Below are 25,140 nucleotides of genomic sequence, written 5' to 3'. Positions count from 1 at the left end.
AAAAGAAAGACAGATTTTTTTAAAAACAAAACTAGTAATTTGTAATAATAACTAATTAGTAATAATTAGTAAAGAAAGCAAGGTGGGGTATCTAAGAGGTGCTGCAGCTGCTGCAGAGAGCACAATGGGGATAGGAGGACACAGCAGAAAGGAAAGAGGGTTTATCAGAGTGTAGAAGTGTGACAAAACGCTTTTCCAGCGCTAACATAGCAGTGCTGCTCTCTTGAATTAATAAAAACATAAAAGCAACTCTCAAAAGTTATCTGAAGTCATCATCCCTGTGAAACATCAATATTCAATGTAGTGCTGCGCCCCTAGTTCCATCAGCAAGAGGATTTCTGCTGACACAATGGAATGTCCTCCCCCTGTTGTCCCCTAAATCCATTCCAGTGGTTCACTCAATCCCCTGAAGCAGATTAGGAGAGGGTACAGGGCACATACATGTACAGGGGAGTCCCGCTGCAGAAACTGAAATCCTTGCACTGATGGAATGAGGTACAGTACTTAAATACAGTCCACTGAAGCGAGAAGAATTGACATAAACACAGAAACCACAGTCAAGCCACAAGGATGGCTATATATATTAATGCGGCACTTTTGCAGCTTGCAGAGTTTCAAAATACTGTACCTTCAGTAAAGAGTTCCCAAAATCACTGGCCTGGGGAAGACTGCCATAAAAAACGTTTAGGAAGCTAGGTAGCTTTCCCTTCCATCTAAGGCAGGGGTGAGGAAATTGTGGCCCTTTCAGATGTTGTTGGATTACAACTCCCCTCATCCCTGACCAAGAGGCATGGTGAGGGCTTCATGTTCCTCAACCCTGATCTAAGGACTGGTACTGATATAAGCAAAAATACTATAGAAAAATAATTCTGAGAGCATATGGTTACACAAGTGTGTCGTTTGTTAGGGGTGCTGTGAGTTGTTAAGAGAGCCTTATTCCCCTCTCGGAGCTGCAATTCCCAGAGCGGTTTAACGATCCCTCTGCCCAGGGAGCTCTGGGAATTGTAGCTCCATGAGGGGAATAGGGCTCTACTAAGAAGCATTAAAATATGCCAACAAAACAAAAAGTTGTAAGAGCTGAGCTTTTGCATTCTTGAATGGCTACCTGGAGTGGTTGTACATTATATTGCCATTTTAATATTCAAGATAAAGGTAAAGGTACCCCTGCCCGTACGGGCCAGTCTTGACAGACTCTAGGGTTGTGCGCCCATCTCACTCAAAGAGGCCGGGGGCCAGCGCTGTCAGAAGACACTTCTGGGTCATGTGGCCAGCGTGACAACGCTGCTCTGGCGAGCCAGAGCCGCACACGGAAACGCCGTTTACCTTCCCGCTAGTAAGCGGTCCCTATTTATCTACTTGCACCCAGGGGTGCTTTCGAACTGCTAGGTTGGCAGACGCTGGGACCGAACAATGGGAGCGCACCCCGCCGCGGGGATTCGAACCGCCGACCTTTCGATCGGCAAGCCCTAGGTGCTGAGGCTTTAACCCACAGCGCCACCCGCGTCCCAATATTCAAGATACATTGTCCTAAACTCCCTTTAAAGAAAGAGAGGTATAGAGACGCAACTAAATAAATATACAGTACTCTACCTGCTAGGGATGAAGGGTTTATGTAATTTATTCACATGTATGTAAAGTGGAACACGGGGGAGGAAATCAGACGTGAGCAGCATTCATACTTGAGGAGTGGGGTATATATTTTGTAGGCTGCTGTCCACACTCCAAACACAAAATAATCTTGTGAGAAGCAGCCAGCATAGTGGTGATGATTATACTTTGACTGAGAAAATGTTAACTTTCTCTGTAAATTTATGCTCACCTCATTCATATAACTCTGATGGGGTTTTTTATTTAAATAATAGCTGTTCTGTTAAGTTTGTTATATTCTGAACTATTCAAAACCTCAGTTACTCTATGAAAGCCGTGTGTCATGTAAGTTACACCTAAATTCCTCTTCTACACAATTACTAAAGGTGTAGGAGCCCTATCCTCTTACGCATCTGGCCACACTATGTGGCTGTCAGGAACTATGGGGTATGCAGGAGGACATGGACTGAATTTGAAATAAGCAATACCAATGGTATAAAAACAACGCTGATTTTGCTCATGAGAAGGAAGTTTCCTTTGCATGGCTCCTTTTCCTACCAAATTATTTAAAAAAAATGAAAGCCATAGGCAGCTGGGCTGGCTGAAACAAAACCCAAGTCAATGGCATTTAAGCAGACTAGAGTTGCGCAGGATTGCAGCCTGAAATGGATCTAAAAAGGCCTCAAAGCAGCAGAGCACCCAGTTACTAATAACAGTGACTTAGCAATGACTGAACTATTAAATGCAGGTGAAAATCTTGGATTTAATTTAATTGGCACTATTGCTTGTAAAACAATCTTGTTACCAACTGTAAATGTTGCAAATAATTTATTTCTGTCTCTTAATTCAAGCGGTATTTAAAAAAAAGGATTTGCCATACAAATGATTTATATTTAAAGGAGAGGGAGTAAGCTATTAAGGAGAAACATATCTTAACATACTTAATTGAAAAATAGTTAATCAAAGGATAAATGTCCCTTAATAAGTTGGCAATTGTACTGGAAAATGAAAAGATGCTATATTTGTATACAGTCCTTTCACCTATCCCTTTTCACAATATTTTGTAATATGATATCAACTTCCATGTAAATAGTGTTATTTGCAAAATGAGCTAGCCAGAGTCCTTTGAATTTTAGATATGACATGTCTCCTATGTGTGGGTGAAATGATCACACACAAGAGGCTTGTATCCAACTAAATGACTGCACAAGCAGAATGACTTCCACTCACATAATGGAATTTCCCTCCCTTCCCTTCCTTCCTGTGCCCCCCACAAATCTGTTTGTGGGCTTTCCCCAACCCTCCACAGCAGATTTGGGAAAGTACAGGGGACATGTGGTGACGGGGGGGGGGGTAGACATTCCGTTGAGCAACAACTCAACCCAGGGACTATTTCGCATCTTCAGAACATTCAGCACAATACTGAATTTCCATGTGGAAAACCATTATCTCTACTAAATCCATCATGCTTTTGAATCCACTCAGATGCCAGCCAGCAGAGACTTTAGGGCAGAAACAATACCGTCTGCACAAGAAAGATGTAGTGCTTGGTTTTTCCATTCACCACCAAAAGATCCTGTCACCATAATTACAAGTAAAATGTTCCACACTGTCTATTCAATCTTAGCTCCAGGTGAATGCTTATTTAATGTATGTCCCCTAACCTTTGTCCTACCTCAGTGCTTCTTTGACTTTTGTTATTCAGTTGCAAAACAAAACCCAGTGTTAGTTAGACTACAATGCTTACTGCCCAGAGAGTAAATCCATTGAACTAAATAAGAACTACTTTTGAGTAGTCATGCATAGAAATGCCCTGTAAGAATAGTTCCTAGAGCTATCCAGGGGTGGCCAATAGCGGCTCCAGATGTTGCAGACCACAACTGACACCAGCCCTGTGCTTTGTAGTCCACAGCATCTGGAGGTCACCAGATTAGGGAAGGCTGATCTAGAGGAAGCATTTATCCTCCCCATGAGCTTCTTTTTGGTAGCATTGCCATGCTGTTGCTATCTAGAATGCGGCTACATTTTTATCCTGCCCCCTTTGTCCTTGAGACTTGGAAACACAGAATTCCCAAGGGACCCCCATTCCAGGGACAATCTTACTTAACTTTTTAAGATGACATGCCAGACCTGCTTATCTTTAGAGATGGAGTCACATCAGGAGCTCTTGGATAATTTGTGGTACTGAAGACCATGATGTTTCATTCAGTACGTGATATTATGTGATTCCTACGCGGCCATGGGAATTTTAACAACGGAAAAGGGTGTAAGGGTTGCCCTAGGACTGCAGAGCTAAAAGCAATCCCACTCCAGCCTTCACCATCTTACAGTTCAGCTATGTTCAAAGAAGGTAGCTAACATACAGTAACTTACGAAATAATGGCTTTTTATTCCTGCATTTCCTTGCTTAAAGCAAACAAACCAACCATTTTTGACACTTTCAGAGAGGAGACGTCCGTACTCAGAAAGGAACGGTTGCTTTAAAAGAAACCTAACCCCTTATAATATTGAATGGTACCCTTCCAACCAGAACACATCACAAAAAAATTAATTTATTAAAAGAACCAGTGTAATGTTAATGTGTTTTGTGTGTGTGTGTTTGTGCGGTGGGGATGCTGATAGGGATAACATTTGAATTGTCTGTTCTGGCATGTATCTGACAAAGATTAATTTAAGTAGATATTGTCTCCTAAACCAAAGTCCATTGAACATTCTCTCAGCCTATCAGCCATGCAAAGGAAGAACCTTGAACAGCTTTGCTGACTACTACAACATTACCTTTTTAAAATGGGTTAACCTATTTTTTTCCTGCAAGATGAAAGGTCATAGAGAAATTTATTTTATAGAACCCTTGATAGCATAAAGTAATGCAAAAGAAATACAGTTAAAAGAAAATAAGAAAATGCTTTGAAAAGAAAAAGGTCACAGTTTCATAGATCTTTACAGTGCAAATTTCACTTAATACACAGAGAGAGCCTTGAATAAGCAATTTTAGCATGTCCTCTTGGGAGACCTAATGACGTGTACCAACAACACTAGATTATAAAAAGAAACCCATGGATTGCACTTTCCTGTACATGTGAAGTTTAATGGGCAGAAAACATCATGTTTTTATGCAACATACTCCAGGGTATGTTATGCCTGGTCAGACGATGTGAAGTGGAAAGAAATAATTCCTTTCCATGAAGGGAAGAAAAAAGAACCACAGCTTTTTTGGAATACATTTCTCACTACATCTCTTATTTTTTTTCCAGAGATGGGGGCAAGGGAGAAGCTAATTTGCTGCAGATATATTTATTATTGTGAGTAAGTGTTATTTTTGCATAGCTTAAAGGAGCCTCGGCTTGGTCTGTAAAAAGGATTGGGAGGGAGCAATCCCTCCTATAGTTCCTTTTAAAGCGCCTTCAAAACATAGAAATGCACAACCAGAAAGAGGTACTCACACTACTAGTTCCTTCCTGCAGTGGCACAACATTCATTGCCTAGCCATTTGACCAAAGCAAAACAGGCAAAGCACAGGAGGAAACAACATCCCTCCTAAATGAGCCAATAGTCTGCAGAGTTCCACCCAACCTCTCCTATTCAAGCACATTGGGGCATTTTATTCCCTTTAGTAGCCAGAAACTTGATCTGCGGATGTCATCAGCTGTGTGTGGATTAACATAGCTGCTCAGACGCCACTGAGGTGGGGGACAGGACCTAAGTATAATTGGATGCAATATATTTACCTTTGATTTCTCGTTTGCAATCAAAGCAGCAGGGGAAATGCTAGCAAATACCATATTCTGGCATATTAAAATAGTATGCTCCCCACAATGATGAGCACACACACAAAGTAAATGATTGTTGCAGCTTTCTCTCAGACAGGCTTCAGCATCAATTGCTACTGAAATGTAGTTGAATAAATTTGTACCCTTAAAACAAAACTAGTAGATGCAAGACAAAACCTATTGATGGTTTCACAACCTCTGGATATATTTGTGTAGTTCTTGTGCTTAGCACCATAAATGGTTTTACTTTAAAAGCCTGTTTTGCTTGATGCAACTCCTCTTAATTCAGTGTTCATCACTGTCAAGGGATCTGATGCATTTATGGCATCTGGCTTCAGAAAGGAAATTATGAATGCTTATCCCTATTAAATAAATTAGGTGTGTCGATGCTCATTTCATATGCACATAATAAAGCACACTAACCCTTTCCCATTGTAAAGGTGTAGAAGGAGGAAGCTTTTATTTTTGGACTGATCAAAGACCAGCCGTGTAATGCTGAAGCACACTCATTCTCTCTTGCTCTCTCGAAATTCAGCTGCCACCTGTGAAGGCCCACAGCTATTACTGGAGCTTCCATGACATATGCTTCATAGTACAGTGGTACCTCGGTTTAGGAACAGCCCTGTTTAAGAACTAACTACGCAAAACCAGAAGTAGTGTCCCGGTTTGCGAACTTTACCTCGGTCTAAGAACAGAATCCGAACGGTGGAAGGTCACTGGCGGCGGGAGGCCTCATTAGGGAAAGTGCACTTTGTTTTAAGAACGGTTTCGGTTTAAGATCGGACTTCCGGAACGAATTAAGTTCGTAAACTGAGGTACCCCTGTATTCTAACTGCTTTTGGGAAAGGTATAAGAAGAGCCACAGTGGATCAATCCAAAGGCACATCTAGTCCAGCATCCGCTTCCCACAGTGGCCACCCCTTGGGAAACCAACAAGCAGAATCTGAGCGCCCCATTTGTGATACCCAGTGACTGGCATCCACAGAACGTTGCTGCTCCGGCTACAGCTCTTAATAGCCTTGTTCTCCATGAATCTGTCTAATCCTCTTTGGAAAAGCTATCCAAGTTGGTGGCCACCACGACCTCTTGCGATAGCAAATTCCACAGCTTAACTCTGCACTTTGTGAGGGTGTTTTTTTCTTTTGTCTGTCCTGAATCTTCCAATATTCACTTTCATGGGGTGGCCCTGGTTTCTAGTACAGTGGTACCTCGGGTTAAGTACTTAATTCGTTCCGGAGGTCCGTTCTTAACCTGAAACTGTTCTTAACCTGAAGCACCACTTTAGCTAATGGGGCCTCCTGCTGGTGCCGCGCCACCGGAGCACGATTTCTGTTCTCATCCTAAAGCAAAGTTCTGAACCTGAAGCCCTATTTCTGGGTTTTGCGGAGTCTGTAACCTGAAATGTATGTAACCTGAAGCGTATGTAACCCAAGGTGCCACTGTATTAAGAGAGAGAGAGAGAAACTTCTCTCAACCAACTTTCCTCCACGCTATGCATAATTTTTGGCCACGGCCCCTTAGAAAACTGTCAGCTTAGCTGAGAGCAGAACCTCACACCAGGCCTCAAGGCAGGTGTTGCAGTTTGCGGATTGCAGGGGAAAAAGGGAGAATTGCAGCAGTACTGGGCATTCAGGGAGGCTGAGCATAGTTATGGAAAGAGAGCCTAGAATGCAGGGCAATAAAGGGGCAAGGAGACCGTCAAAGGCAGGCACAGAAGACAGTAAGGTGAGAAGTGGGACTTAAAGAGAAAAGTGGGTAGGCAGTGTCTGGAAGAATAGGGGAGTGGACTTAAAGGGAACAGTCAAGGGGGAAGAAAGACTGGATAATACTTGGCATAGGGAAAAGAGCAGATCCTATTGGTAGGGACTGGCAAAACTTTAGAGCCAGGGACCAGGGAGGGCAAAAAGGTTGCTGTGTGAAGCAGGTCTGAAATAGACCACTCTCTATAGGCAGAACAGAGAGATCATCTATTCTAAAGGCAGTCGACATTTAAGATTTCAGCAGCACATTTCTAGAACTAGAAAGAATGCTGAAAGGGTTCTAATGGGTGCATTTCAATCACAGGTTATTGAAAGGTTGCTTTGGAATTTTGGAAAAAAATGATCATATAATGACGGTGACATGGTTTTGCTCCGGTGGCAGCACAAAAGAATCACACTGCTCTGTTAGCCATACTTTTTAACCTACAAGTCTGTGTCAAAGTGTTGCTACATGATCACGTACTGTTGTTTGGGGAGGGGGTGTTACGGAAAAGGGAAATGGAATCTACCAGTTGGTAGCTAGCAAGAGATTTATTATCTGCTGGAAGAGTCGCACCCTTTACCCCTAATAGCTCCCTCCCCACAAAGTTAATCAAAATGCCCCCTCTCAATTCTACTCCCTACAACTAGCAAAATTAAAATAGGCTTACTTTACATGCATGTAACATGACATTTGGTCCTCTGCCTCACATCGTTACCGGAGAAACCTTGCAGTACAGCTGAAGCAGAACCAATTAAGAGATGTAAAACAAAACCTCTTTATAACATGTGCCCTGACAATCTCTTGAAACACATCCGACTAGCTAATACGTGACGATAGCATGTCTGGCATCAGGCTATCTGAAGTGCTGATTCCAACAGGACTAGAATTTTGAGTCAGAGCACTTTTTCTAGTGGTCATCTTGAAAGGCCTCCCAAATGCTGAATTCAGGACCAACTTAAATGTCACAGCCAATGTCGGCAGCATCTGTGTGACAGCTTCTCCACGTAACAGCCTTAACACTCTCTACAGCTGAACTGCACATTGCTGAAAGCCGCTGGTGTGAGGATCAACAAAGCAAGTGCCACTAAATGTTAAAGCCACTGTATGCAGAAGTCATCATGTGGGTGTTGTTCACTCGGCCATGCAACATGGAACTCATCCAACCTTTCTGTGCCACTTCACAGGAAATTCTAAGCCCGTATTAGCTCTTAACCTGGTTTCCTAAAAAACATGTGTAAACTTTTCCATGTCAGGCAAAACCCCAGTCCTGAAAATTCTGGTGGCAACCATAGCCAACAATCCAAGCTTACTCCATGGCTTCTTTATCACAAAGGCCAGCAAATAAGCACTTTCATAGCTTACTTCCTATGAAAAGAGAAATAAATTACAGTATTGCTTCTGAGCTCACTACTCTGAGGAAGGCTAGACGTCTGACCAAAAAAATGGTAAGCTGGAGATCCAGAGAAGGCTAACTATGCAAACTATTTACATCTGTACAGACCCTAAAACAATCCTGTTTCCAGTTATTGTTTGCCTTGATCTCTCTGCCAGTAATCAACACCTCTGCTGCCCTGTGATGTGGCCCTCAATGTTCTTTTTATATTATCCACAAATATGCTTTGAGAAGTATCTGTGCCTCCTGGGATAAACCTATGCTGTAACATTTGCGCTGTAACATCAATTTAAATTATGGGAGCAAGTTGTTAAAAAGTAGAATAGAATTTTTGCTAACACAAAGTATAGCTACATTTTAGAGGTTTTGCATCAATTGTTCTATTTACTAACTGGTTATAATAAATCCTTTTTCTTTTGTGGCAATGCTGGTTTGGGTACAACTGCCCAACTATTAAAAAAGAAATAATTACTGAATCAAAGTATGGTACATGCTATTCCATATACATAAAACAATGGCGAAACATGCATTTTGTTTAGTAGAAGCTGTTCACTATTGCTAATTTCTTAACAACACTGTTCTCAGAGATTGGCAACAAATCTGGGTCAAGTTTATGTCTAAAAGTGAAAGTTGCAACAATGTTTCCTTACACTACTAAATTTAGATCTTGGGAAGAAATTGAGAACATAATTAGGCACACGTTACTCTCACTGAAACTGTTCTGACGTTAGCATGCTTAACTGGGCACTTTAGATGAACAAAGTAAAATAGTGCAGAATGCAAGCTACAGTCCTAAACATTAATAAATAGCATGGTCATCAAAGACTTTGTAGATTAAAATTTTAGGAGCCATTCACAATACTGTTTCAGGAGCAATAGCAGTACCTCCTAGTGATGTCATTGGGACAACACAGCAACAAAAATCATCCCAAACCCAAAGTTAAACACTTTGCTCTTTTAAACTGATACTTCAAATCAATTTCTATCAATTTAGCAAGGCATCAGGGGTGGAAACGCTTGTTTGTTTTTCCTCTGAACAATTTTCAAAGTCTTCAGTTTTGACATAAAAGAGCTATATTAATTAAATTATTTTTTTATTGCCTTCCTCTCTTGTGTTTCCCCCAAAGAGCTCAAGGTTCTCCCCTGCCCATTTAATCCTCACATTTTTGTTCACATCTGGGCTAAACATTATTCACCAATTGGGAATCAACATATCTACAGGTGTGGAGAAGAAGTCTGAGTGTTGGACTAGGACCTGGAAGACCAGGGTTCAGATTATTGCTCAGCCATGAAGCTCACTGGGAGACCTTGGGCCAGTCATTGTCTCTCAGCCTGATGTACCTGAGAGACAATGACTGGCCCAGATGTGAACAAAACTGCCTGAAGCACAACATCAGAAGAATTGTGAAAGTCTAAGGAAGAAAGTGAAAGCAAATTTACAGCAAAATCCTAAGAATGTTTATTCAAAGCCACACTGTGTTCAATGGGACTTACAGGAAAGCATGCACAAGATTGCCCTGTTGATTATATATTTTTAAAAACTTTTCTGATGGCTCCACAGTAAGTTTTTAAAAAGTGAATTCCCCTCATGTATCTAGAAGCGCACATACACTTCTCTGTAAGCATTCCAGTATTGCAGGATATAAAACACAGTGAATTTCAGGTTTCTGGATGTATTTTCTATATTAAAAAGCTTGATAGTTATGGCTGACAGTGTGTAAACGTATCTTTCCTTGTCTGAGAAAGTACTGCAGTTATAAAGAGCCACAAATACACACACCCCATCTAAAAATGAGACATCTGCTTATGAGTATGCAAGCATCAACTCAAGGACAAACAATATTAAATTAAAAGTGCAAACTAGAAGTGGAACTTTTTGTGTTGGACAACATGTTGGATACAAGTTTATGATCAATATCCATAAACAATATTTTCTCCAAAGAAAATAGCTTCCACATACATTTCTATTGCTATTTATTTATATTTATATAATATTTTTATTTATTTATAGTTCCTGAAAATTTATTGCACCTGAATTAAATTGTTAAAAATCGACTCCCTCCTTTAGGGATCCCAACAAACAGTGTGCTTCATGTTAAGGCTCAATATTCCCCGTTCTTTTAAGCTTTCCTTTATCCATCTACTAATTTCTAAACAACCCTACTATAACTGCCACACAAAGCTAAGGATGTCTTATGTAAACAAAAGACAAAGATGCTTGTGTCCAGCAGCCTTCTAACACTGAAAAATCAATTTAATGACTCTAGTGAGATCAAGCTTAAGCTGTGTTTAAGTTTTACTAAGCATGAAGGAATTATTAATTGACCATACACCGTAAACATTGCTCAGATCTCTAGAATACCAGGCACCAAAAGGTTAAATATATATGAAAAATCTTTTATCTAGACCACCACTACTGTTCAGTTCACTTATAAAACAAATATTTGCTTGTCTTTATTTGAAATATCCATTGGATGTCCTGAAACAATATTAACTGCATCCATACAATTTTAACAAGTATGAACAGACATCAAAGAATGCAATGAATGGATGGGATCATATTATGAACATACAAAAAAGTAGAGCTACAGATGGTCTTTATTATAAATTAAGATTTTTTTTATTTATTTCGTGGCCAGTATATTTTTCCTTAAAACATAAAGGCTCTCATACATCACAGCATCAAAAGTTCCAATTTCAATGCAAATGCTTCCAAGACCAACAAACCTCTTTGTTGGTAAGGCTTACCCTATCTTACACATTAGTAGATGTGGTTACCAGTACAGATATGGAAACTATTATGCTCACCATCTGCATGAGATAAACATTCATCACTTCAGAGCATTTTGTTTTATTTAAATTCTCTTTCAGCTCCTCTCTAGGAAAGGGCTTACAGTATTATGCAAATGTGCACCAACTCCTTTCCCTATTAAATCAGCCGTCTTTCATCTCATTCTCCAGCCCTGTTATAAATTTATCTATGGCTTGTAAACTTTAAAAAGAGAGGGGAAGAACATCAATGGAAGCTGACAACTTCTTATTGTCGGTAACTGCAGCAGAGGTTGCAATTCCTATATTATGGAATATTTCCATATGTTCAATAAGAAAAAACTCCCTTACCCACCCTCCTGTATTAGAAAAACATTATATTTACATTGAATAGGTATTCTGTTTGCAGCTAAATTTTGCATTTCTGCAGCATGGTACCTGACAAAATCAGGTGCCCTGTTGCGAACTACAAACCGCAAGAGGCTACTTAATCTAGTCATGATACGGCAAAGACATATCAATGGGCCTAGATAAACTGGTCTGCTCTCAGTCTAAAAATTGTTGCATTCCATCTGCAGCTTTGTGTGTACTTTCCTTCACCATTTCCCTGTGTCGTTTCCAAAATCCTCTACTCCCCCCCCAAGTATTTTAAGAAGAGTCATCTTTAGAAGAAACACTCCAGCTGCTGCAGTAAATATTGATAATACAGTACAAAATAAGTTACAAAGGCTTCTATATTTCTAATTCAAGAAATACTAAGAATTATTTATTCAGAATTTTGCACTCGGTTGCTCACATTATTATTGTAAATTATTTAAAAAACAAGTGTTTCTTAATTTGCCGTACCAAATCAGTCCAAAAACCTCTAGTCCTCACATTCACATGTCAATGAGTCATCCATTATAAAATCTACAGTTGATTTCATACCTATTTTGATATGAAGTTTAATAAACCATTTGTGTTCTTGTTGAAGTACATATCAGATGTAAATGTTCTGTAATCCAAGGATTGCAAACTCCACAGTCAAATCATATTCAGAGATTCTTCACAGACTTACTTCTCTTCTCACAACATTGTTTCATGTTGCCATTTCAGCTCTTTACTCCTACAACCACCTATTATTTTAGTCATAGTGGATAACTGAGCCCTTTGTATGAAAAAAATATATAATTTAATTATGTATTGTTAAAAGGTGTAAGCATTCCAGAGGAGGCTTTTTAAGGGAATGTGTAGATATATAAAAATCTGTACATCCACTTAAATTGTGCTGAGCACTGCATCTTTCAGCTTGATTATGCCTGTATTTTTGTGATGACTAATTTTTTTGCAAATAAATTTGACTGACTAACTCCTATTTTTCTACAAGAGGAGGGTGGAATAGCCACACATATTGTCTATAAGAGTAAAACATTTTTTAAAAAATCTGGGGGGACCTAACAAGACGTTTATACATGGCAATGGGCATCGGCATAAAATGAATTTCCATTTCAAATGTGAAAAACAAAATTATAACAGAATATCAGTTTAATGGGAACACTCATTTCATTCACCTCCACTAACAATGTGAAACAGATTATTTCTAGCGTTTCACAAAAGCAGATTTCAGGAGGGAAATAGGATGGGAGGAAAACAACCTTTGTCACTCACTCAGACTTACGAATCCCCTGACAAGGCTCGTAATAATAACCCTTGTGTTGAATGTCAATAAAGTCAAGGACTTCATTTCCATTTTCAGTTTCCAATGGAATCTATATCACGCATATACTCACACAAGAAATGGAATGCCATGATGACAAAATTCCAAACATTCAGGCACTAGCAAAAGTTATACATTATACATTACTTTGGTTCCCCCACTCCTCCTAAAATAATCCCATTTGTTATGTTCAATGAGATTCTCAAGTATTTGCATAGAAGGCTATATATTATTTCATTTTAAACGCAAATAAGAGTTTTCTATAATGCGTTGCAAGCTGTCCTAACCCTGCTTTCCCTACAGACATCATCTTCTGATGTTTGGGGGGTGGGGTTTGGTCCTTCTCTAACCCACGGGTGGGAGAGAGGGGTTTCGGAAGCAGGCAACGTTAGGGGGAGGCGCTTTGACAAAAGAGTTCGAATCCTTTCCCAAAGCAAGTTCAGGTCTCTATGATGCCTACGTCCTTTGGAAAACTTCCCCCCAACATCTCCTTCACAGCAACACCCCTACTTTAGGAAAAGGAAAAGAGACCAAAGCCGGCTCCTTCTCAAGCCCGCCACACAGCAGAGCTTGCATGGGGTGTGGGGGGCACCCTCTCATTCTCCCTTCCAACCTCCAACCTCCGCCCTCCGGGGTGGTGGTGGTGGGGATACTGTCAAGCAGCAAACAGACCAGACAAAAGGCTGCGATTGTTGGAGGAGGAAAATCTTCAGGGTCTTAAAGCACAGAAGCAGCAGCAGCAGAGATAAGGGACCGAGCGAGAGAATGGGGGGAAAGGCAGGTTGGGGGTGGAGAGAGAGAGGGAGGGAAGGGGATCGAGGAAAAGGATACAGTATGGGGGGGAGGGGAAAGAGGAATGGCATTTGACAGGAGGGAGGGGAATGAAAGGGCAGCCCGTGAGAAGGCAAAGAGGAAGCGGAGGCGAAGCCTGGGAAGGAGAGCGAGAGAAACGCGAGACGGCCAAGGAAGAGGGGGAACCAAGGATCCTCGAGCGGAGCAGCGGCCGGACGCGCCGGCGGAGGGCAGAAGGGGCGGTCTCTCGCCGCCGCCGCCGCCGAAGCGCCTCACTCACCCACTTGCAGCACGTTGTCCACGGCGCCCGTCTCCAGCAGGCGGATGCCTCTGCGGAAGGGGAGCCCCTCGGTGACGGCGGCGCTGGCCGGGACGCCCGAGGCCGGTAGCGGGGGCGCGCCGGGGGGAAGGGCTGCGCCGGTGGCGGCTGCCGGGGCCGCCGGACTGTCCTCGGCGCCCCCGACGCCCGTCCCGTTGCCCGCGGCTCCCGTGCCGCCCGCCGACGCGCCGTTGCCGGGCCCGGCGGCGCCGCCTCCTCCGGGGCGCCCGGGCTGGAAGCTGGAGTACATGCAGATCTGGCGCTCGCTGCGGGGGAAGCTCCAGTAGACGATGCGGCGCTGCACGGGCTCGGGGATGCGCTGGAAGCGGCCCTCCACTCGCTCGAAGGCCCAGCTGCCCGCCACTCGCTTGGCCGCCGCGTCCAGCAGAGACTCGGGCTGCTGGAGCGGCAGCAGCGGCCCGGCCGGCCCGCAGACAGGCCCCGGGCCGGGCCCGCCCGAGGAGGGGCAGCACCCCCGCGGCCCCACCGCGACGGCGTTGGCCGCGCCGCCGCCCGCCCCGGTCGCGCCGACGGGACCCCCCGGGCAGTCCCCCGCGCGGGGAGCCGCCACCGCCGCGCCCACCCCCCGGGAGCACAGGCGCTTGGGGCCCGGCGAGCCCGCGGCGGGCAGCGGCGGCCGGAGCAGTTCCTCTCCCTCGCCTCCCTCCGCCATGGCTGCGTCCGACCCACTGAGCCCCAGCCCGTGCCTGCCTGCCTGCCTGCCTGCGAGCGCGACGGGGGGGGGGGGCGGTGGAGGGAGGAGACTGCGGCGGAGAAGGGGGGTGACGGAGGGAGGGGGCGGACGGGGACCACGGCGTGGGCGGCCGCCCCAGAGACCGGAGAGGGGGGTAGGTGTCACGTGGCCCCTCCCTGTGGAAGGAATCTCTCATTCGGAACATTTGACACTCCCCCCCCCCCCAACAATTGCTCTTTCTCATGACTTCAACCTGCGTAGGTGAGAGATGGGGACTCCCTCTAGACATTCCCCCAACGTCTCCCCCCTCCCCGGCCACCTTTTCACGTCCTTTTAATAAAAGCAAATCTCTTCAGAGTAGGAGGTTGACTTTGAGTAGCGTTCTAAGTGCTCTTTTCCTCTGGAAAGAAGCACGGAGATACGTTTCGTGAAGGGCGAAGAATGCTTTTGTTTGCGCGGGGGGGGGGGGGGGGGGGCTTCGTCGACGGGGCTTGCCCAGTTAGCAACCTTTCGCATGGGGTCTGGGGGTGGGTGGGATTCCTTTGCGCCAAGAGGCTCAGCTTCGGAATCTGCTCTCCGTTCTCCTTCCCAGGGGCTGAGTCCTGCTGGAAATAGAAGTGATCAGACGGAGAAGCGTCTCTCAGGACGAGCAGAAGGTCTTTATCTGGCCGCTGAGTAATAAGCAAGGCGGCTTGTCCCTCCTCGCCTACCTAGGATTAGGCAGGGCTTCAAGGGCAGCTGGCAGAGGGCGGCTGCTAGGCAAGGATCTCTCCTTTTAGAAAGGCAAACCCTCAAAAGCATTCATTGCTCCTCTTGACCTGCAGTCTGCAACGTCACCCACTGCCACTGGCATGCCTTGAGTGCCCCGTGGAATGAGCCTCGCAGCTTCTCACAAAGCCCTAGAAAAAAATATGAATGTACAGCCGAGCCAACACTTAATTCAGAAAAACCTAGAGACTGGCACCTGAGAGGGTAGAAATCTATACTCCTCCTATCTTACAAGGCAGCAACTGGGCCATTCAGTATAAGCTAATATAAAACAATTGGCTGTAACATCTGCTGTATGGTACCCCACAGACTAAACCCAGTTCCATAGATCTTCTATGATGCTACCTCTGGATCCATCAAGCTCCCATCGCAGACACCTCGCATTGCATGAGAAAGGCCCCTGGCACCTCTGGATTCTGTAAGAAACTAGTTGTGCCTTTGGGGAAAAACACAACAACCTTAATTTGCACAAAGATGAACACAAGGGAAAGTGCATTGTTTTTATCTTACTATATAGAACAGTATGTAGCCATGCTATCATCTGAGCACTATTTTGAGTATGCATGCATTAGTGCTTGCAGCTGGCTCTTATGCAGAGATAGACAAGCCTGAGACTACCACAACAAACTGGTTTAGGCATTCCTAATTCTGTTTAGAATCTGGTTGCATAGCACAATTGACCTTCCAGGCACAACATGCCTAAGTCAGAGTATCCTTCTGTAAGCAAAGTAATGTGCACAAAGACATTCTAACATCCTTAGACCTATACCACTCACTCCATAGAATCCTAGGCAAGTCCTTGCATCACTCCTTCTCACTTCAAAATCTGTGTTAGGAGTGACTGGTTCAGTTAGTGGCTGAAAGGAACTCCTGCCACATGCTGTGCAATCTCAATAGTTTTCTTTTCATCAAAGCACATACACACACCTACAGATGTTATCCATAACCTCAGACAATAAACAGGCAGGCACAGAGACCAACATCACATGAATATAGAGAGGGAGAGTTCTACTTTGTGGAACAGGTGAAAACCTGGATTTTGTAGCTCTGTAACATGGGTGCCAATGTTTCCAAAAGTAAACGGTTATCTACCTAATTTTGATAACTAAAATTAACCGCAGAGGGCAATATAGATTTTAAATGCTATTTACTATGACATTCAATGTGAATTCAACAGAAATATTTATGAGATACAGAGAAGCCCCTGTATTCACAAATTATCAAGAGAGACACCGCATTGCATTGTAAATGTATGTGAGAGTAACTTCTATGCATCAGCAGGCAAAAAGGAGAAGCAACACTGCAGTGCCTGATACCTCACAAGTTCTAATATTGGATCAATGATGATATACATAAGAGATCATGCCACAAAGCACCGTATCACAGTTGTTGGGTTACTAGATCTGCCTTTGCTGAGGCGGCTGTGAGCACAAACGTTGGCAAAAACTTTAGCAAGTCAATGTTTCAAGTTTAGAACTGTAGGCAACTAACTTTTACTCCGAGTAGACCCATTGAAATTAGTGCACCTAAGTTAAGCATTGCCAATAATTGAAACAGGTCTACTCAGAGTAAAACATAGTTGAATGCAACCCTTAATTTTGAGTTGCAATCCTAGATCAGCTGGCCATGTTTTTATCCTGTACCACAGTAGCTGACTTCCTGCTCCATATACAGTTTCAGCTAGATTTCTGCATATATAAAAGTTGCATTCTCCGCTTTTTGCAGATGAGCTCTTTTAAAAAGAAAGGAAGCACTGTGACCCAAGTAGCAGCTGCTGAGGAGAGGTTTAACACCCCTAGAGCAACTGGTTTGCTTTATCCTTTATAGTTCATTAGTGTCTCCAGTTTTTCCGTGTTGGCTCCATGCATTGAGACATGGCATCAGATCAGGTTCTGTCTTTTAACTGGATCAGTGGACATGCCTTTGCAACTAGAACACGACCACTTGTGTATCGCAGGTGTTCCACTGGTGAATTTGTCACCCCAGCAGCATATAGGGAAAGTCTGTAGCTCAGAAGTAAAGCATCTGTTTTGTATAGTTTCCCAGTTTCAATACCCAACTTCTGCAGGTAGGGCTGAGAAAGTTGCTGCCACACAGTGAAGACAATACAGTACTAGGTTAGATGGCCCAATGGTATCTGACTTGGTGGAAGACTACTTCTTGTATTCATCTGTATCTTGACTTCCGCCAGCATAATGAGGCTTTCACCAAATCCTGCACTCCTTCAGCCAGTGGACTTGCACGCTAAAACAGTCAAAAGTCAATATTAAAATTATTCTATGATTGCTCTTCCTCATTAAAACCCATAAAGAATCCTTGTCCTGCTCAGAAAGTTAACCCAACGTGTATGGAAATTTAACAAGTTCCAGGGTTTAGTTTTGTTACATCAGAGCAAGTGATATTGACCAGACCTTACAAAAGCTGTCTCACATTTGGCATGCCTTCTCAAGCTCAAGTGTTGAAAACGGAGCAGGTGAGGAAGGAGCAGGTGGGATTTTGCAAAAGGAGCGGAAACAGCTCCAACGCAAATATGGGACATCTGTCACAGTTAGGAACGCTGGTTAAATAATGAGAACTTAGCAGAAATAAAGCACTTGAGGTCCTGATACAAAATTTAGTTCCTCCTAACTATCCTGCTTTCACAGTATTGTCTTCTCTGAGAGCCAGTTCAGATTTTTAAAATGTGTGTGTGTGTGTCTGTTTTTTATGCTTTTAATTTATAAAAATAATTTTAATTAAAGATTTTCTTGGTTTACAAAAATACATGCATTGTCTCTTTTTTCAGGTTGTAAAGTCTTTTCTACATATGTTACATTTGTTGTGAGATATTATTAAATGCTTTTAATTAATCAATCAATCAAACACTACCAGATGTACCTGGCTGTTCAATATAAGATGAAAAGGTGTACAAATGCAATAGGTAATTGGTTATTAGCTGACAGCAGACAAAAGAGTTCTCAGAATATATATCCCTGTTATATGCTGTTCTGATACAAGTAAAGACATGAAGCACATATAAAAATAAGGTGCCTGTTACAGTTCTCACCTACAATATCTTTATTTAGTGACCACTGTGGCTGCTGCCAGCCAATAACTGCGACTATTTGAATAACTGATGATGGGGAGGTCTGCCTCCAGGGTTGAACAGGACCTTGGCAAAGTGCTATCTGGTGAGCTTCTTACAATGGAGGGCATCTCAGTTGGTGGTATTTCTGGAGGCAGCAGAAAGTAGCTGGGAAGCCACCATTTTGAATTTCCCATGGTGCCTTGGAGCATTCTATGTAGCATCACTCTGTGACATTTTAAGAAATTTAAAATGGTGGCTCCGCTAAATCAGTCATGTATTTGTGTGGGGCTGGTGGACAGCATTAGCTGCGGTGGGCCCTGAAAACTGCACCTAGGATGCCAGATGCTGGTGCTCGCTCTAATTATGAGAATGTTTCTGTTAAGTAGTTTTTAAAACCCCATTGATATTAATGAGAAAACTTAACTCTCCCTTTCAAATCAATGGGCTTTAAAGCTGCTTACCTTTGGGTTGGATGGTGTCCCATGTTTTTACAGATCACTAAATGCTTAATGATTGTGAGCCATAAAGCTAATGACCAAGTAACAGTGCTTACAGAATTCTTACTCAGTACCACAGTGTAGCAACACCCAGAACCAAACAGTGCAATCCTATGCATGTTTCTTCAGAAACAACTCGCATTTAATTCAATGGGGCTTACTCCCAAGTGTGAACATGGGAGCTTACTAGGACAGCTAGGGCAAATAATTGAGTGTAGATTTGGGTTTAGGAAAAAGAGGAAGCTGACATAAGATCACTGAATAGAATATGAAGTAAGGCAGACCCTTAGGCAAACAAGCACTTTCTCCATATGGATAATGTGGCTGCTACATTTTATATTAATAGTTTAATTAGTATTACAATTATTTATGCCCTCATTGTACATGAACAATTTTATAAAGGGATAAGCAGTCATGCTAGTGCCATTTTGGCACAAATACTTCACATTCTTTAATTTGGGTTACCAAAATAAATTATGAAAATTAGGAATATTTACAGATACTGATTTAATTTCACACTTATGAATTGAACAGAGCAAATCCTGTGCCTTTCGTAGACTCTACCCCTCACATTTGTAGGCATTTCCCTCATGACCATAGAAATCTACGTTCACACTCTGAAAAGTTAATTTCTCTGGTCCACCTGCACAAAACATTTAATGAGAGTTTGCTAATTGCAACCATCCAAACATCTAAAGTCCTGGTTAGCCTCTGGTTATAAAGGTCAAACTTGAAAAGATGTGTGAAATCCATGATTTGATCTCATCAGGGCTGTGGCATAGCGAGGATTCAGCCCTATTCCACCTGGCTAGTTTCCTGGTCTGAAGTCTCTCACACACATTCCACCTCCCCCCTTGCTCATTGCATCACTGAAGGAAACATGCAAGTGCTAAATTATGAGGTTTGAGAACAGTGCATCCAAAATTACTTTATTCAGGTCACTCTTTCTATCCAAGAAACATCTATTATTGTCTGTTAGTTTGAAACAGGTATCATACGTATTTCGATCAAGGTTAAAAGCACCAAATTATTGCATTCTTTTAGACATTCTTCCCGCCACATGGAAATTGTTTATCCACAACATGCAGCTGGGAGAACATTTAAATTATCCAACCTCCCAGTTGTTGGTCATTTCCAATCGTCTTTCGCCCTTGTGATTGCACGATTTAAATGTTTTCCCAGCTGTACAGGAGCTGCTCATAAACAGGTCCCATGTGGCAGGAAAGAATAAAGGGCGCTTACTACCTTTGTAGATGTTGACCTAACAAGCCTCTCTATATCTGGGCATCTAGAATGTCTAGAACCTTGCCCAAAGGTTTACATAAGGAATTAATTAAACTTAAGCTCCTAGTTCCATGTAATAAAAGATAAAGAGGATGCTTCCCATATTGGAAACATGGAAAACATTCACAGATGACACCCTGGTCCATATCCTTTTTAAAAATAATATTTTGTTCATTTGGTAGTAAAATAACAGCAATCAATTCTAAACTTGGTTCACAACTATACTAATTTTACAAATCAATCCTTTTAAGAGTGGCCAAGTGCCCGACTGAACTCTTTTGCCTTGAATTTAATACCCCCACCCCACCCTCTGATCCACTCTGAACACTTCCGCATTTTCTGTTCTCCATGACTGGCTGATGTCAAGTTGGGAAGGACAAAAGGCTAACCAACCCATGGCCTCTCGGGTGTTCCAGGTGGAGGCTTTGTTTTCTTTCCTGCAGTGAAATGAAATAGGCTTGATTTTAATTAATGCTGTTTTATATTCCAGGTCCCTCTTGTGGTAGAAACGAGGAAAGCAATGTTAAAAGTCCGTTTCAAGAGGAACGTGGAAGATACTGTACCGTACATCTCAAGCCTTTCATTCAGTTCCTGAAAGCTGCAGTAGCTGTGGAGATAGATGTCTATTGCAAAGGATCAAACTACTGTATCTAGGCTAGTAGATTTTTCAGCCATTTGACGCTGAACACCATGAGATGCTGCAGGTAAAAACTGAGTTGGGTTCTGTCCCCCCACTCTGATTCCCTGCTCCTTTTTGCACATGTTATATTCAGTACTTAATTATTATTTTAAAAGAGACAAGACTTTCTTTTTGTTCAGAAAGCAGGCAGTTTAAGCAAGGATTGTAAAGTGTAATGAACATTCTCAGCTTTTTCCCTTCCCTGTAGGGAACAGGAGGGTCAGTATATATATGCATAGTGTCCTTGAGAAAAGCTGACCTGACAAGGAGCAACCCAAGTATACAGAGAACCTTTTCCAATTGCAAAATGTCTTATTAACCAAATCTCAGCATGCGAGTCCTTGCATGGTGGAGACCAATGGCACCACACACACACACCCTTCTTTGGTTTGGTCTGAATCAAAATGGTGTCCGCAATCTAAATGTCAATGAAGACTGCTGTCCCCATTTCAGGAACCCTCATGCCAAGTTTGGCAGCGATATCTGGAGGCAGCCAGAACTATGTCAAAAAAGTCACGCCAAAGCCACATTTTGATTTGAATCAAGATGGCACCTGGCATCCAAACAGTGACAAAGTCTGCCACCCTTCATGCTGAGTTTGGTGGTGATCTCTCGAGAGGTAGCTGAACCTACACAAAAAAATTGGGCAAAGTCATTCCCAAGTAACATTTGGGTTCTCCACCTTGATTCAAAATGGCAACCAGAATCCAAACTCCAACAACTGTCCCCCTCTCCACCCGCAGCTCAGGAACCCTCATGCCAAGTATGGCAATGGCATCTCATGAGGCAGCTGAACCTATGAAGAACAGAGGGACAGATAGATGGACAAATCACTTTCCAAAATACCGGTATATAGTAGATGTAAAGGGCTGGCAAAGAGTGCTTAAGGAGAGGACATCCTTTTCTTGCAGTGAAAAAAGTGGTGCTCCACACTACTGAATCTGAGATGGCAAAATAACCAAGTTTATTGAACTTCCCTTTAAAACCCAAAATGTAACCATGTTGAGTAGAGGCAATATTTATACCTTAAACAAAATTCAAAAGGTTTGTACATAATAATCGCCTCCCGTATATTATCTAACCTTTGTGAGTGGCAGCCTGCTGGGTAGATAGATATAAAGCTCCTAACTTTGTAGAGTTTGACAGCAGCACATAACTGGACAGGCAGGTCTTTGTGTGAGAAGCCAGGGTCACATTGTGAAGAGGCTGTGAGGTCCACATTTTGGATTCAGATCTAATGGGAAACCATGGTTTACATTGTAAGCTTTACACCAACCATAGTTTGCTGAGACTTCTCTATATTTGTATTAACTGAAAAGCTGGCAAATTATGCACAAAGGCGCTGCCACTTGCCCCCCAGGTTTCTGCTTTCTTCTTAGTTTTCAATCTTCCATGAAGGTGTCTTTTCCCTGCCACATCATGGCACAACTTCTTCGGCCTACAAAGAACTATAAGTAATTGTTCTGTCTTTGACTCTTCAGCCAGAACAGCTTCAGTCCAAACTGTAAAAGACTAGACTTCCTTTCAAACCTGATACCCACATGGAAAGCAAAGGACCAACCATCCAACACAGAAGGAGGCTCATCCAACACATTACTTCATATTTCTGTTACAAATACATTTGCTCTGAATGCCAACAATTTTATGTCCTGACAAATATCAAGCTATTGGCATGTGAAGCCTGGGTTACTGCAGAAAGAATTACTGCCTTTTCCTCTCCTCTGGAGGAAATGCTAATAAAGGGGTTGAGATCCAAAATGTTACTCATTGACCCTAGAGAGCAGGCTTCTGGCCCAGCTGGCCTTGGCTGAAAGCAATGCTGAGTTCAGCAAAAAGAAGCCCCAACCACACATCCCCTAATCATTCATGTTCACTCTAGTTAATTAGAAATACTAAAATAACATGGGAAACATTTTTGCCAGACTGAAAGAGCATGAATAAATCAAGCAAAAACTATGAGTAAACAGGACACTTCAAATTAGCTTTCCAGAATTGTTCCTTCATCATTTCAAGCTAGTTTCAGTGTACAGCATGGTGGTAAATGATCAACATGGCCTTTTCCCTAGGCCCCCCAAGGGCTCTTTACCTTGAAACCCCAAATTTTGCAATGAAGAAGAGAAAACTCTTTAAGAGCAGAAGCATCTAGGTGAGCTGGCATGAAGGATTCAGCAATTCAGATAAGCTGAACTACACATATTACACAACTGTAGGAACCTTGCAAGGAAAGGACTGTATGGTGTTGTGCCTGTACTAAAAGGGAGGAAAGCATACATCCTTGAATTTCTCTTTAGTTCAAACTCCCATACATTGCAGCTAAGTGTGGGGAAGCAGGGCTGGTTCAAGACATTTAGCTGTCTGAGGTGGAGCAGCAAATCGTGCTCACCAAGCTGATTGCCTCCCTGTCCCCTCCTCCACCATCCTGTGTGGCTGCTATCACTTACTGCACAATGCTTTTCTCTCAGGAATGATCCTTATTCAGGGTCCTTATTCAGAGTGAGGCATTGCGGGGCAAGTGGGCCCTGGAAAGGCACACTGTACGAATGTTGTCCGTGCTTCTTAAAGTGTAACAGTTTCCTGCTTAAAGAGCTTTTGCCACAGCAGCAAAGTGACAACAGGCGGACTTGCAGATCTCATCTCTGTAGCCTTCTCAACCCACAGTGCCATGCTTTGAGGAAGAAAGCTGCCTTGTGTGTGGAGAGATGGAGGTGGAGCAAGGACCTGTGGCTGCTTTGCTGTGGTAGCAAAAACTGCTTAGTTTTTCCCCATAACAGTGGCAGGAACTTATGGGACCCTCCTGCTCATCAACAACAGAGAGCATACGTAGCCAGTTCTCTCAGTGTCTCTCTTTGGGGGGGGGTCATAGAAGGGACCCCAAGGGTCAGCTAGTCCAACCTCCTGCAATGCAGGAATCTCAACCATAGCATCCATGACAGATGGCCATCCCGACTCTGCTTAAGCGAAGGAGAGTCCACCACCTTCCAAGGGAGTCCATTCCACTGCTGAACAGTTCTTACTGTCAAAAAGTTCATCCTGATGTTCAGTTGACATCTCCTTTCTCGGGACTGGCCTATGGTTGCAGGGGGACAACAGCAGCAGGATGTGTGCTGGGAGTGACATAGATAGTAGGCACCAATGGTACTGGCACCAATGGTGGCCACCCAGCAGTAGTGGCCACAGTGGTGGGCTGGATGGTGGGGGCATGTGCTCATTCTGCTGCCCTCCCTTCTGGGTTCACCACCAGAGTTTTGAGGCTCCTCTTGCCTCAGACAGAGTCCAGCCCTGAGGGTGGGGGAAAGCATTTAATATGGGGGAATTCAGGCCTATGGTTTTACTGCTCTGTTCATTTCCACTTGCCCATTTTCTTGAGCTCAGCTGCTGCCACTAGGGAGATATTTCCAAAGCAATCTGACTTGGCAATTCTCCAGCTTAATGCTGGGTACCCCACAGCTGTTGTGGGATGGGGGAAGGGAAAAAGAAAGACGGGGACATAATTTATGTTATCCATTCTTGGAACAGGACATTTAATACTACTCAGCTGATTATTATTGTCTTCTTAATGGCATTTTTGTGTTTTTTAAATAGAGCGGTTTTCCAATTACATTTTATTCTTCTGATTCTGAGCCTGTTCAATGCTCCATTTTCTAGTTATAACCTGGAGTAATAATAATTACAAACATATAAAATATTTTATCATAGTTTCCCCACGTTGCAGTACAGGTGGCCTTTGCTGACAAGCGTGGGGAGGTTATTTGTTAGCCTTACTGGGCTTGGCAAATTTCAGTGTAGAGCAGAGAAAAGGTGGACAGGAAAGCTCCTTTGACACCCAGCCAGCTAGTCTTCGCCAAACTGGTGCCCTCCAGGTATTGAACTACAGCTCCCATCATCCCTAAGCATTGGCTGTGCTAGCTGGGACTGATGGGAGTTGAAGTCCAAAAACATCAGCCAGGGGGTGGGGTCAAGATGGGGAAGGTTGCCCTAGGATGTTCAGATAATATGCACATAGCCTAGTATAATTTCACTTTACAAAACATTTAACAAAGTTGGGTAGCAATAGTCCACAGTTTTGCCCAAGGCCCAAGTTT

The 25,140-nt window shown here is 43.0% G+C and overlaps 1 protein-coding gene and 1 long non-coding RNA gene across 3 annotated transcripts in view; one reads left to right on the top strand and one right to left on the bottom strand.

The window, feature by feature from the left end:
- ZSWIM5 (zinc finger SWIM-type containing 5) overlaps positions 1 to 14,807 on the bottom strand; it is a 121,874-nt gene extending 107,067 nt beyond the window's left edge. The window contains exon 1 of the mRNA XM_083447778.1: positions 14,031 to 14,807. Within this exon, the coding sequence (XP_083303904.1) occupies positions 14,031 to 14,742 (712 nt within the window). The 5' untranslated portion in view covers positions 14,743 to 14,807. The remainder of the gene's footprint in view (positions 1 to 14,030) is intronic.
- Positions 14,028 to 23,609, top strand: LOC310680822. Of its 2 annotated transcripts, none has more exons than XR_014512961.1 (4): positions 14,028 to 14,135; positions 18,597 to 18,701; positions 20,870 to 21,083; positions 22,540 to 23,609. It is a non-coding gene; the product is annotated as an uncharacterized lncRNA (long non-coding RNA). The 2 variants fall into 2 exon arrangements; XR_014512962.1 differs by having other exon boundaries at positions 21,267 to 23,609.
- The last annotated feature ends 1,531 nt before the right edge of the window (positions 23,610 to 25,140 follow it).

This window comes from Podarcis tiliguerta (assembly GCF_965153285.1).
Source record: "Podarcis tiliguerta genome assembly, chromosome: 6".
Classification (NCBI taxonomy): domain Eukaryota; kingdom Metazoa; phylum Chordata; class Lepidosauria; order Squamata; family Lacertidae; genus Podarcis; species Podarcis tiliguerta.
This window is presented reverse-complemented; position numbering and strand designations above follow the sequence as displayed.